Source organism: Oryzias latipes, chromosome 4, assembly GCF_053564925.1.
Source record: "Oryzias latipes strain Hd-rR chromosome 4, Olatipes_Hd-rR_3.1".
Taxonomy (NCBI): domain Eukaryota; kingdom Metazoa; phylum Chordata; class Actinopteri; order Beloniformes; family Adrianichthyidae; genus Oryzias; species Oryzias latipes.
The window spans coordinates 17121915-17134902 of NC_136240.1; the positions used below are offsets into that span (position 1 = coordinate 17121915).

General features: G+C 39.7%; 1 protein-coding gene across 2 annotated transcripts in view; it reads right to left on the reverse strand.

The window, feature by feature from the left end:
• ano8b (anoctamin 8b) overlaps positions 1–10769 on the reverse strand; it is a 43244-nt gene extending 32475 nt beyond the window's left edge. For both annotated transcript variants that reach the window (XM_023954273.2, XM_023954274.2), the window contains exon 1: positions 10371–10769. In XM_023954273.2, coding sequence (XP_023810041.1) covers positions 10371–10545 — 175 coding nt within the window. In that variant the 5' untranslated portion in view covers positions 10546–10769. The remainder of the gene's footprint in view (positions 1–10370) is intronic.
• Positions 10770–12988: the final 2219 nt, after the last annotated feature.

Genomic DNA, 12988 nt, shown 5'->3' on the forward strand with positions numbered 1-12988 from the left:
AAGAAAAGGAGACAGACAGCCTTTGAGGATAAGAGGATAAGAAACATGTTTCAAATTTGAAACCTATAGAAAGAGCCTCTACCCTTATCAGAAGAACACGTGTGCTCCTTAACATTTCTTTGGGGGTTATTAGTCTTTCTACTATTGTTTGAAATAAACAATAAATTTGATTTTAGGAGGGTTTTTTTTGCAAAGAATTAAAGCCTGAAATTTCCCCTGTTGTATTTGACTATTTTGTAAAGGTTAGCTAGAAATATCCACATTGAAACTGAGATTCCAGTAAGTGTTGGTTTCTTCAGAAGGTCATCCAAGATCAGCAAAACAATGCTGCAATTCTGGACTGCAAATAGTGGCCATTTATATAAAAGAAATAATGTAAAATACAACAACAAATGAAATCAATAATAATGATGATAATAGAAAATCGACAGATCGAATGCAGTAGCGGAGTCTGTCTGATCCATTAACTGCTCCATTTGATAGAGATAAGGAACAGACACCAACACGGATTGACACAAGAAAGAAACTTCAGAGACACCAGATAATTCTGAGAATCTATAAAGGCCAATTTGGAGGATTTTAGCTCTACAAAGGTCTCAAGGTCTCAACTAAAACTGACCTAACTATTATAATCGAATTGTGAGAATAAGGATGTTACTCTGCAAAGATATTCTACAATCATCATTGAAAAATCAAGCCCTTTTTAAGTGAAAGTGCATTTGCCTTCGAAAATGATGGATTCACTCTGAGTAAGTTTTTAAAAAGCAAAAATATTTTACAGTTTATGATACCAACAAGGTAAAAAAAAAAATCAAGGAAACTTAACAGGAAAAAGAGTTTTAGATTTTTAACTTTATCTAAACCAAAGAAAGAACAAATGTTTTTAATATGAAGACAACTAAGATAGCAGCAAAAAATAGAGGTAAAAGGTTTTCTTTTATGGCGCTCCTGTTTGCATTGGTATAAATAATCCAAGTATCAATTTTCCCAAACCTGTCTGTTTATTCTTTCTTCACTTTTCCACAGCTTTCCTTAGCCTCACTCTGCATGCCTTCTCTGTCTGTTTACATTTTCTGCTAAAGACTCGAGTTGCTGCCATTGAAAAACAAGCCCTGTTAATATTTCATACATCTTTCATGTAACTATTTTTCTAAAGAAAATCTTGGTTTTCTAACAAAAGATGTTTGTTTTCCAGAGTTGAATAAAGTTTTGACATACTTTTAAACACGACAAATTGTAGTTGATGTCGCAAAAAATACAACAATTACAGTTTACAAATGAAGTTCACATCGATGTTTTCTAAATCTTATCACTGATAGAGAACAGGGGATTTACACTGATAACGCACAACAGCACACTAAAATCTCCAGTTAAAAACAACCCAAGTTGGGATGTTTGTTACCCAACTCCGAGGTTAAAAAGGGGACTAAATTTTTTCGGGCTTATTTTAACTCAAATCAAAAAACCTCAGGAAAAATAAATAAATTGGGTTACAATGAAACCATTGTAATCCAAAAAATTTGTATTGCTCCAAAAGGTAACCCAAAATAGATCCCTACATGAATCATCCAACAAAAATGGGTTGAAGAAATAATCCAAGTGTTTTAGGTATGAGGCAGAAACGTCTTTATCCTACAAAAGTGAATCACTATTTGGGCTGCATAGCCAACATTGAACCCATCCTTTATCTGATCTCATATTTTATCATTTTTTAAGAACTAATCTGGATTACAGGAATCTAGTTTTTCTCTATCCCAGTCACTGATTTAACATGTTTTTCACCTACAGTCCAGAGTCCTTAAAATCACACATATCAGTCTTATACATTATGAATTCTTGATTCCATACATCTAGGTATACTTCTGACATCAACGACGTGGTTGATCCTTGACTCTAAGGTTGTTTTTTGAAGGTTAATGACGCTAGCATAATAAAGGCCAACAAGGGCGGATCCATAAAAATAACAGCGTGTCCTGGAAACTCATCTGGATTCCTGGAGGCATCCAAGAGAAACCAAGGGCTCTACAACAGATTATCTAATAACTAAAGCAAATTTAATGAGGAAAAAAAGGGGCGACTCCGACCAGACATGTTCTGAGGTGACCTCTGCAGAGAGGACACACAGCTGTTACGTGTCATCCACATCCTCTGTGCTTTCGTCTGCTTTTTTTCCCCTCACAAAGCTGCACATACATTTCTCTGAGTTTTTGATAGCAGATGATGAAAACGTATTTATTTTGAGTTGCTCATCAGAGCCTGCAAGCAAACAGATAAAGCGTCCATTTCTGTTGGGATTCACTTTGAAAGTGGTCTGCCAGAAGGTAACAAGGACATGATGGTGAGGTCTGATTTAATTTTACTGAGAAAATCTAAGCGAGCCATGGCCAAACAAAATGTACCATGGGAGCGTTTTATAGCAGAGAAAGAACGATAGTAAAGAACAAGGCTTTGTGCTGCAAGACAGTAGGAAATTTAAAACTCCTTTGCTCCTCATTGACGGTTTCTGAGCGGGCATTGTCACGGATAAACATCCATATATTTCTGAGACAGCAGAGAGGCTAATGTGAAGCAGGACCAAGTTCTTTACTGCAATTGTGTTTGTTCTGACTGCTTAGCAACTAAGAGAGGAATAAAGTCAATCAAATTTGAGACCAGCGGCCACAGAGGGTAAAGTTCAGAGTGACAGATCCCACTCCATCTGACATTGGCTTCCTGGTAAGAATCAAGAGCCTCGACTTGCTTAGAAAGTCTCTGCACCATGTCACATAAAGCAGGGGCAGGAAATACCAGCAGCACTTCAAAAGACGCCGAGTTATTATCTTTATCTCTGTACAGTTTTGCAGTCTGGGTGTCTAAAAATGGAAATGTTTGTGCTTCAAGAGGGCAAGAATTAGGGTTTAGCTGTAGCTTGGCTTGAGGCAAAGCAGCATTATGGCTGCTATGATTAAGACATTAAAAACTTGCGAATATAGGACGCTAAATCACCACTGGCAAGACAGATGGTTTATCACAACTAGAGGAAATTGTCTGTAACTAAAACAATCTGCATATTAATGGATTTACATATTTCTACAGTTACAAAAGGAGGATGTTTCTCAAAGACACACGATAACATATCAAATGGAAACTTTTTTTTGTATTTAAATAAAGAAGTATCTATCAGTAACTCTAAATTATATCTTGAAAAACTAGAAGGATCTGCTTTCTGTTTTTATCATTTGTTCTTATTTATTTTTATCATTTGTTTGTTTTATTTTATTTTGTTCTTTAGTTTTTACTTCTTTTAATAAAATGCAGTTTTCAGGTTTGTTGTTAGGTTTTGTTACTTACTGCCTTATGATATTACCTGGATAAGTTACTAACCCTTACAGTTTAACAACACGTTTTCAGAAGTTTGTTATGTAAAACATTTTCTCCTTTACAAGCAAAAAGGATTTTGGAGTAAAAAACTGACAAATCAATGGTGAATCATATCAGATATATTATGAAGAGTCAAGTCCTCATGAATCTGAATCAAATCTATTCAGGACGTTGTCTGTAAACAACCAGCCTTAATGGTTGCTTTTGGAAGTCATCTTTTTTCTCCTTATTTTCTTAAAGTTGCAAAATAATTTTTCTAACTCTAAAAAGGCAGCCCTGTTTGTTTACTCCTCAATGCTAGGTGGAGCTGTTTGTTTCTATGATCAGCCATGTTAAAATCCCAATCCAATCATATTTTGATCTATTTTAAAAGGATTCTCAGTGGTCTTTTAGTTATGATAAAAACCTGTGTCATTTTCTAGGACTTAGATTCAGCAAGAGTTCGTTAGAAATTCTCGGGGTTGTGGGCGGGAAGCCCGTCACCATTTCCCATCATCCATCAGGGAGCTTGTGGCACATCAATTATAGCGCCTACGTTACTGGTACAAGCTTTTTCCTTCTGAATTCACAACGATTTGAATAGAGACATAGGCAGAAATGCACATTTTAAGTTTATCTTCCTTTATATATCATGAGGAAAAATGCTACAAGAACATGTTAAAAAAACACAATTTTCATCGGAGTGGGTCTTTAAGTTAAGCTGCTGACTCACAATTTGCCAAACCCTTTCTACAAAACTGCAGCTTTCATCAACCTTCCTTTCCACACACAACTTAACAAGTCTATAACGTATTATCAAGTTGTGACACTGCATGTTCATGTTGTGCAGCCCTGCTCTTTTTTTTATTGTAGCTCAGAAGCATCAAGCTGACTGTCACTAAATAACTGTAACTAATCAAATAAACATGGACTTTTGACAGCAGCAAGGAGAATCTAATTAATGTAGCTTGGTTAGATCATAGTCTGAACATGATACACTTAATAAGGCCACACTGGCTCATACCAATCCATCACCTAAAATTTGTCTATTTCAGCAACAGAACTCGATAAATTTCATGTTTCTGGTGACAGAAAAACTTTACTGGTATGTAGCAAGTACCAGGCTTTCTGCAATGCTTTCATTTAAGGAAATGTTTCTTACAAATATATAAATAATCTTAGTTTTGATACAGCTGTTTTGTTTTATAGATGACATGATGTTCTGCTTAGTGCCACTGTGAAATTTTACGATCTATTTCTTGCTCATATTTGTTTCTTTGACCCTTCAGGTGAGGCTAGAAGTGGACAAATATCACCTGCAAGGAGATCTTGACACCTACTGCAGTGCAGCACTTTCTCCAGAACATAAGGAAGAACGGAAAGGCATCATGCAGGGATTAACGGAAAAGAGATGTCTAAAGCTCAGTTATTAGACGGCTCATACTGCTGTCATTATATCATCCGCATTCATCTGCCCCATTCACTTATGCAGCTGTGGGAGAGTGACTGCCGCTGCAAACAAAAAGGAAAACAAAAAAACAGCTTTTCTTTTAGAAAGTTTAGTCATGTTCTTCCTCTCAGTGTTTCTGCCCTTCCACAGCTGTGACACTGAACCTGACTAAACCTATCGGAGGCAAAACTGAAGCATCCCGCTTGTTTGAGAGGCAGGAGAGAGCAGATGCAGTGAGAGCCTGCCCGCTGAAAACTGCATTTATTAATGCCCAACAACATGGACGGAGCTTAGTTTAATATGTGAAAGATAATGGACTCTCAAATTACCACAAAAGCATTGCACTTTCAGAAAGCAGCAGTGATGAATAAGGCTTAATAGTTTATCACTAGATGTGAATCCTGTGTACTCCCATAAGGAGTAAAGGCAGAAAAATATCTTGATTGTAACACAAGTACGCCTATATTCATAGGAAAAAGTTTTTTGTGTTTTTTCTTGACAATTTGATTTAAAATCAGCTTTGAAATCCATTTACAGTCATTTATCACATAATGACCATATTTTATTCCCATTAGGACGACTGGTCATATGAAAAAGCTCAAAGCAAAAGTGCCTATTTGGAAGGTAAAAATTACAAGATGAAAGAAAAGTTCTGCTCAAACCCAACCAGACTGCAGCAACCCATTAACTTTGCAGTTTTCTTTTTCAATGCTACATTGAATCCCTGCATGTCTACCAGTTACTTATAAATGCTCTGGCTGATTGAGAAACCAGAAAGTACATGACCTAATTTCTATAACACAGAATCTTATCACCGTTGGCCTCGGAGGGAGAACGGTCTAATTGGTGTGACTTTTATGTAGCATTTTCTAATGACAGGCGCTTAATTAATCCTTGAAACATTGGCTTGCGAGAGTCAAAGGAAGATAGCTGAGAGGATCAAAATCACAAAGGGCCACAGTGGAGGGATTAGGAAAATGTGGAAGAGGCATCCAAGCCTCCAGAGAGAAAAAAATAAAAAAAGATTTCCAGAATACCACCAAAGGTTTGAGCAGAATGGAGAAGCCACCCTGGTGGAAATACTGCTGCACGTATGACGTGAGACACGTGTGAGGGCAGTTATGTGATATCTTGATAATCCCAATTAAGTTCCATCCATAAGAGCCAAAGACAGGAAGCCAGTAGGCAAGCAGGAGTTTCCAATTGTAAACCCTGAGTATTACCTGTATAAACATGTATCTTCAAAGTCGCCGTTTGTTGCAATGCATTTCACAGTATTAAAAAAATAAACACTGAAGTAAGAGTAAAAGTATAATGAAACAGAAAAAATATGTTTAAAGACCTACTCCGATGAAAATTGTGTTTTCTGTGTTTTTAACATGTTCTTGTAGCATTTTATCATGATGGAAGACATTTATAAAGGAATGTAATAAATATTTCTTTATTTAAACTGTTGTGAATTAGGAGCAGACAAATAAAGCTATTGGTAATAGCCTGTACGTGGTTCAGAAACTACAGTTGATGAGCCACAAGCTTCCTGTTCCATTCCGATACATTCCCTTGCAGATGACCAGATCTGTGTACGTCTTCATTTGCCTTGTCTGAGTTGGCATTTGGATCATAACAGTCCCGCCCACATCTCAGAGGCAAATTTCCTAAAAAACTACTGCCACTCTGCAAAAACTATGTCCTAGAAAACAACAGATAAATTTTGTCTAAAAGCGGCATCATCATAATTAAAGACCGCTGGGAACGCTTTTAGAATAGATTAAAAGATCATTGACATATATGTCCAGTATTTCAACTTGTTTGATGCCAATGAATATCTGATCATAACAATTGATGATGATGGTAACAATATTTCATTTCGGACACTAATTGGAAACATAGGACAAGATAAAAACAATACAAGAAATATCCGAAAGGGAGTGAGAAGATATTATAAATTCTCACCCCCTGGCCTAGACCAAATTTATTACCACACCTAGTATACTCACCTTCAGTTTCAGAAACCCATATAAACACATACAAACATACAGTGAGGTCAATAAGTATTTGATCACCCTGTGATTTAGCAAGTTTCCCACTTAGAAAACATGGAGGGGTCTAAAATTGTCATCATAGGTGCATTTCCACAGTGAGAGACAGAATCTGAAGAAACATTCAGAAATCATGTTGTACAATTTTTTTAAAACAATTTATTTGTATATTACTGTGACAAATAAGTATTTGATCACTTGATTATCAAATAGATTTCTGACCAGCAAAGACCTGCTGTTCTGCTTTTAAACAGTCCAACTCCACTCTGCTCATGATTCTAAATTAGTGGCACCTGTTTGAGGTCGTTAGCTTGCATAAAGGCACCTGTGCACCCCACAATCAGCCAGAAGTCTAACTACCAACATGGGCAAAACCAAAAACAAGAGACAAAATTGTAGACCTTCACAAAGCTGGAAGTGGCTACGGGGCAATTGCCAAGTTGCTTGGTGAGAAAAGGACAACTGTTGGAGCAATTGTCAGAAAATGGAAGAGGCTAATGATGACTGTCAATGTCCCTCGGACTGGGGCCCCTCGCAAGATCTCACCTCGTGGGGTATCGATGATGCTAAGGAAGAAGAATCAGCCCAGGACTACACGGGAGGAGCTGGTCGATGGCCTGAAGAGAGCTGGGACCACTGTTTCCAAGGCTACTATAAGTAATACATTAAAACGTCATGGTTTCAAATCATGTATCACACGGAAGGTTCCCCTGCTGAAGTCAGCCCATGTCAAGGCCCGTCTGAAGTTTGCCAATGACCATCTTGATGATCCAGAGATGTCATGGGAGAAAGTCTTGTGGTCAGATGAGACCAAAACAGAACTTTTTGGTCTTAACTCCATTCGGCGTGTTTGGAGGAGAAAGAAGGAGGAGCATCATCCCAAGAACACCATAACTACAGTGAAGCACGGGGGTGGAAGCATCATGCTCTGGGGGTGTTTTTCTGCACAGGGGACAGGACGACCGCACTGTATTAAGAAAAGGATGAACGGGGCTCTGTATTGTGAGATATTGGGCAAAAACCTCCTAACCTCAGTCAGAGTGTTGAAGATGGGTCGTGGCTGGGTCTTTCAGCATGACAATGACCCGAAGCACACAGCCAAGAAAACCAAGAAGTGGCTCCATAAGAAGCATATCAAGGTTCTGGAGTGGCCCAGCCAGTGTCCAGACCTAAATCCAATAGAGAATCTTTGGAGGGAGCTGAAACTCCGTGTTGCCCAGCGACAGCCCCAAACCCTGACAGATCTAGAGAAGATCTGTATGGAGGAGTGGGCCAAAATCCCTGCTGCAGTGTGTAGAAACCTAGTGAAGAACTACAGGAACCGTTTGACCTCTGTAATTGTTAACAAGGGCTTCTGTACCAAATATTACAGTTGTTTAACTCAAGTGATAAAATACTTATTTGTCATAGTAATATACAAATAAATTGTTTTTAAAAATTGTACAACGTGATTTCTGAATGTTTCTTCAGATTCTGTCTCTCACTGTGGAAATGCACCTATGATGACAATTTTAGACCCTTCTATGTTTTCTAAGTGGGAGAACTTGCTAAATCACAGGGTGGTCAAATACTCATTGACCTCACTGTATCTACACCAGTGTTTTTCAACCTTTTTTGAGCCACGGCACACTTTAACCCTGAAAAAAATCCCGCGGCACACCAGCATCCAAAAAAAAAAAAAAAAAGCAGAAATTCATGGTCTGTATTGATCGACAGCCCCCCCCCCCCCCCCCCCCCCCCCCCCCCCCCCGCAATCTCATGTGAATTTTTGTGATAATTGTGGCAGAAAAAGCAGGAAGTTGCGGCTGTTTTTTTCTAAGAGATGAACCACCAGCTAAAGCTCGTCTTTAGCTGGTATATTTGTTAGAACTGAGCGACTTTATCAGCAGAATTAAGAACAAGGAAGTGAAGACTTTAACCACTTCTGATTGGTCAGACTGATGACATGTGATTAAGCCTTCAAGAATGATTGGCGGAGACAGTTAAAGGGGCGGGACTTGTCCTTACACAGTTATAGCTGCAGCTAAATCGCGGTGCCGTGATTTTATCAAAATGTCTTTAATAGAATTAAATAAACACAAAGCAAAAGTAATTTTACGATCTTTTATATTCCTAACTACTCAGTGTTTTATCAGGGCCTGTTTGGATGAACAAAGAGCTGATTTCCTGGAGATGGAAAATGTTTTTAGATCAGTGAATGAGGGCAATTTCTCCACGGCGCACTTGACCATCTCCCACGGCACACTAGTGTGCCGCGGCACACTGGTTGAAAAACACTGACCTACACAAAGAAAAATACACATGGAACCATCAGACACTCATTTGTCATGTATAAACGCTCATTTGGTTCCATTGAAATCTTATTCCCCAAAACCCACACACACACACACACACACTATTCTAATTTATATCCATAAATATATACAGATAATCAGAGGTTTATTCTTCAGTTTGACATAATTAAACATTTAAGCCTTTTTGCTAATGTTTTTTTGTTTGTTTACTTACTAGGTTCTGCTTCAGCAAGACTGTTTCTTCATTTTCGGACTTTTGTACTTTCATTGAATTTAGTCTGATAAGGTCCAAGTACTGATAACTGTTCAGCCAAAAAATACTTGTTTTTTTAACAAGACAAAATCAGTAATTCACCAAACTTTAAAAAAAACATGTTCCACAAAACAATTTAAAGTAAAAAAGATTAACAACTTTTTAAACACCGCCTTATTTCTGACTTTACATTTTTTGCTTGATCCAACCAGAACTTTACAGGAGGAGAGAGAAAAAAAATCACCTTTCATTTGTCTTTGCACCATTATTACTCCTCACTTCTAACTTGCAACCCTCCAGCACATTTCTGACCCACTGGAGCATCCATAGAAGTAGATCACAGGACCCGGCAATGCCACCGTCCACAGGGGATGACATCAGTCTGCTTTTCCCAGTCTGCTGCTGCATGCTCAGGTTACCTTGTCCAAGTACTCATGTGTTACCAGCCCCCTGCTCCACTGCATCACTTTGCAGCGGCAGTCGCAGAAGATGATCCTGCATCCCACATACAGGAAAACAACCCTGCTTTGCAGCTGAGGCTCCCTGCAGGGGCAAATATTGTGGTCTGATCTAAAAATAGCTTCTTCCCTCCAAATATAAAAAAAAATAGTCCCTGTCATTGAATGTAAACAGAAAACATGTGTATTCTCCCCTTTATTGAAAGGACAACTTTCTGTTGCCTCAACAAAAGCAAAGATGCATTTATTATAGTTTTTCCTGTGGGTTTGACTGGAAACAGAAACTTAATTGAAACCAACTGAAGAGGCATTATGGATGTCAAAAAGCCAAGTCAGTGTGGAGAACATCACATGCGGGTCAGAACCGTTCCCAGCATCCGTCACTGACAAAAGCTGCTGTCCCACAAATCTGCAGTCATGGTTTCTCCGTCTGCATCATCATGTGCTCATCTGAAGACATAAGAGCGTCACATCCACCTGTCCTCTCCTCCGCCTGCACCCGAACCGTCCGGACCTAAAGAGGCGCTTTGGACTCACCCAGTACTCCCGAGGAGCTCTGCTGGGGCGCAGTGGCCGGCTCCGGCCTGTCCGCGTCCCCCTGCTGTGGTCGGTGTCGGTGCCTGGAGTTCTCGGGGCCGTCGCCGGTGGTGGTCACACCTCCAGCGGCGGTGGGCGCTGCAGCCGCGGCCGCTGCCGTCCCTGCGTCGGGCATGCTCTCTCTATCAGCGGGGAGCGGCGCCAAATGAAGATATTCTCCGGGAAACTGTGCAGCGGTGTCGCATCTCAGGCAGAGGGTGGAGCATGGGTGTAGCGGCGCAGGTTCCGGGGTTAAATGGGTATGAAAGTGAAGTGAAGGTTGTGGCGATGGATCATCTATGTGGGCTGTCTGGAGCAGGTTGCCGTCCTCAGACTACAAGAGGAGGGACAAAGAACAGGGGAGCTGGGGGAGGGGGCTGGATGACACACATCCACACAACACGTAGATGGATTCACCTTACAATCTCCCAAAATAGGTGGGTGTTATGCTAAACTGCACCCTGCAAAATTATTGCAAAGTCAGGTAAACTGGCTGACCAAACACTCCATCCATCTGCATTTAGAGATACTCGGAGGAATTTTAAACGTAAGTGACCTTGAATTTCCATCTGCCAGTAAAATAGATTTATGTCACAGTTCATTTGCAGGTATAGGATACCCTTCATTTTTTTAAAAGGGCAAAAACTATGACTTCATTAAAGACCTACTTTGATGAAAATGATGTTTTTGGTGTTTTTACTATGGCCTTGTGGCATTTTTTTGACCATGGAAGACATACAAAGAAATTTAAGCTTAAAATTGTTGATGAAATATGCAGTTGGAAAAAGCTTGTCATTGTGGTGTGTAGACACTACAATGGCAAGCCACAAGCTCCCTGCTTTGGTCCATTCTGATGCATCCACTTGACACACGTCTGTCTTCGTATTTCTCATCTGAACTGGCATCTGGCTCAAAACTGTACAGCTAGAGATCTCCAACATTGTTCACCATTTTTGTTGCACTAATGTTACGTTGGGGTTGTGACGGGCTGTAAACTGGAAGGAGAGCATGTAAACAATGTGATGATGGGAAGTGGGGCAGGGTTACTCCATGCCAACGCCCCTGCCCACAAGTCAGAGGTGAACATCTAATGTACTACTGCCGCTCTGCTGAAATTATGTCCAACCATTGACTGTATGTGTCCAATATGTGTTTTTAGTTTTTTGGGCAAAAACAGCATAATCATATATAACCCTTGTGCTATCTTAGATGACCCCACCCTTACATTGACGTGTTCTCTCTACCATGACAAAGGTGGATAAAGGTGGAAAGATTTCATGTAATCCATGGACACCAGTGAAGATCACAAATCATTGAAGATAAAAGGTTCAGCGCACTGTCTAGTGCAGAGGTGGGCACTGAGGGCCGCAGTCCTGCATGTTTTCCAGCACACCCTACTCTGGCATGTTCTAATTGGCTGGACACACCTGAACCAGGTAATCAGCCATGAGTAGGGCAAGACTATCTGGAAATCATGCAGACACACCGGCCCTCGAGGCCTGGAATTGCCCACCCCTGGTCTAGTGGGTCTAGATGACCCAACTTCCAATGGTAAAGTGCCTGTGGCTGGGTCTGTTTTTGTGCCTTCACTAGAAGAACCTAAATGATGGCATGGTTTCCTGTGCAAATATCAGTTAGGTTCTCCTAGTGAAGGCATGTTTTTTTTTAACCAAACCTCCGTTCTGACTCTGATGGGCCTCTTTGCAGTTTTACACCCATACAAGAGTTGGTGAACATGTGCCTGTGTGAGCAGATACATCCCTGTTCTTAACAAAGAAAGTTTCGTCATCCGTAATAATATCCACGACCTCGCTGATACTGTTCTAGCTCGGCCCACTGACTGTACTCAACAGCTGCGAGGTGGCAGCTGTCACACTTTGTGCACACAGTGAGCCTGGTAAATTATTGAGATCTGAGGTTATAAACTGCTACCTGGATTCAGGCCAAACCTTTTCTGCATAAGTGCAGTCTCTTTTCTTAGCCATCTCTCCTGGATCCTTTGTTTCTGTGCAGCCCTCCCTCCTTACGTGATGCTCAACACAGGAGCATCCATGTGTGAGCAGAGATTGTGCTTACTCACCATCCTTTGGGTTGACAGGTGCAAGGCAACTTATAGGGCACACACATGAGTTCATGTGCAGTCTATGCCTTGTTTTTTATGTTTTGCAAATTGCATGTGCATTCTGTGAAAAGGAAAAAATAGTGGCCATAATGATTCTACCAGTTCCACTGCTCTAAACAAAGTACTTTACTAAAAATGTTTTAAATGTAAACAGTTGGATAATAACATAATGATGATGAAGTAGGTAAAGAAATAAAATAAATAAAATTTAAAAAAATCATTTCAATACAGGAAGACCCAAGCTATTGTTTAACATGTCCTTTGTTATTTGGGTTTTGTTGCAGAAATAAAAGTCCTGTATCATCTTTTTTGTTTTACCAAATTTACTGCCATTATTTAAATTTGTTTAAATTCTGTCGTGAATTTCAATATTATCAGCTAATATATATTTACACAGGGAAACCAGCAAAGATACAAAGCGATAAACGCGTGGTAATTGTACTCGTATCTGTATTTA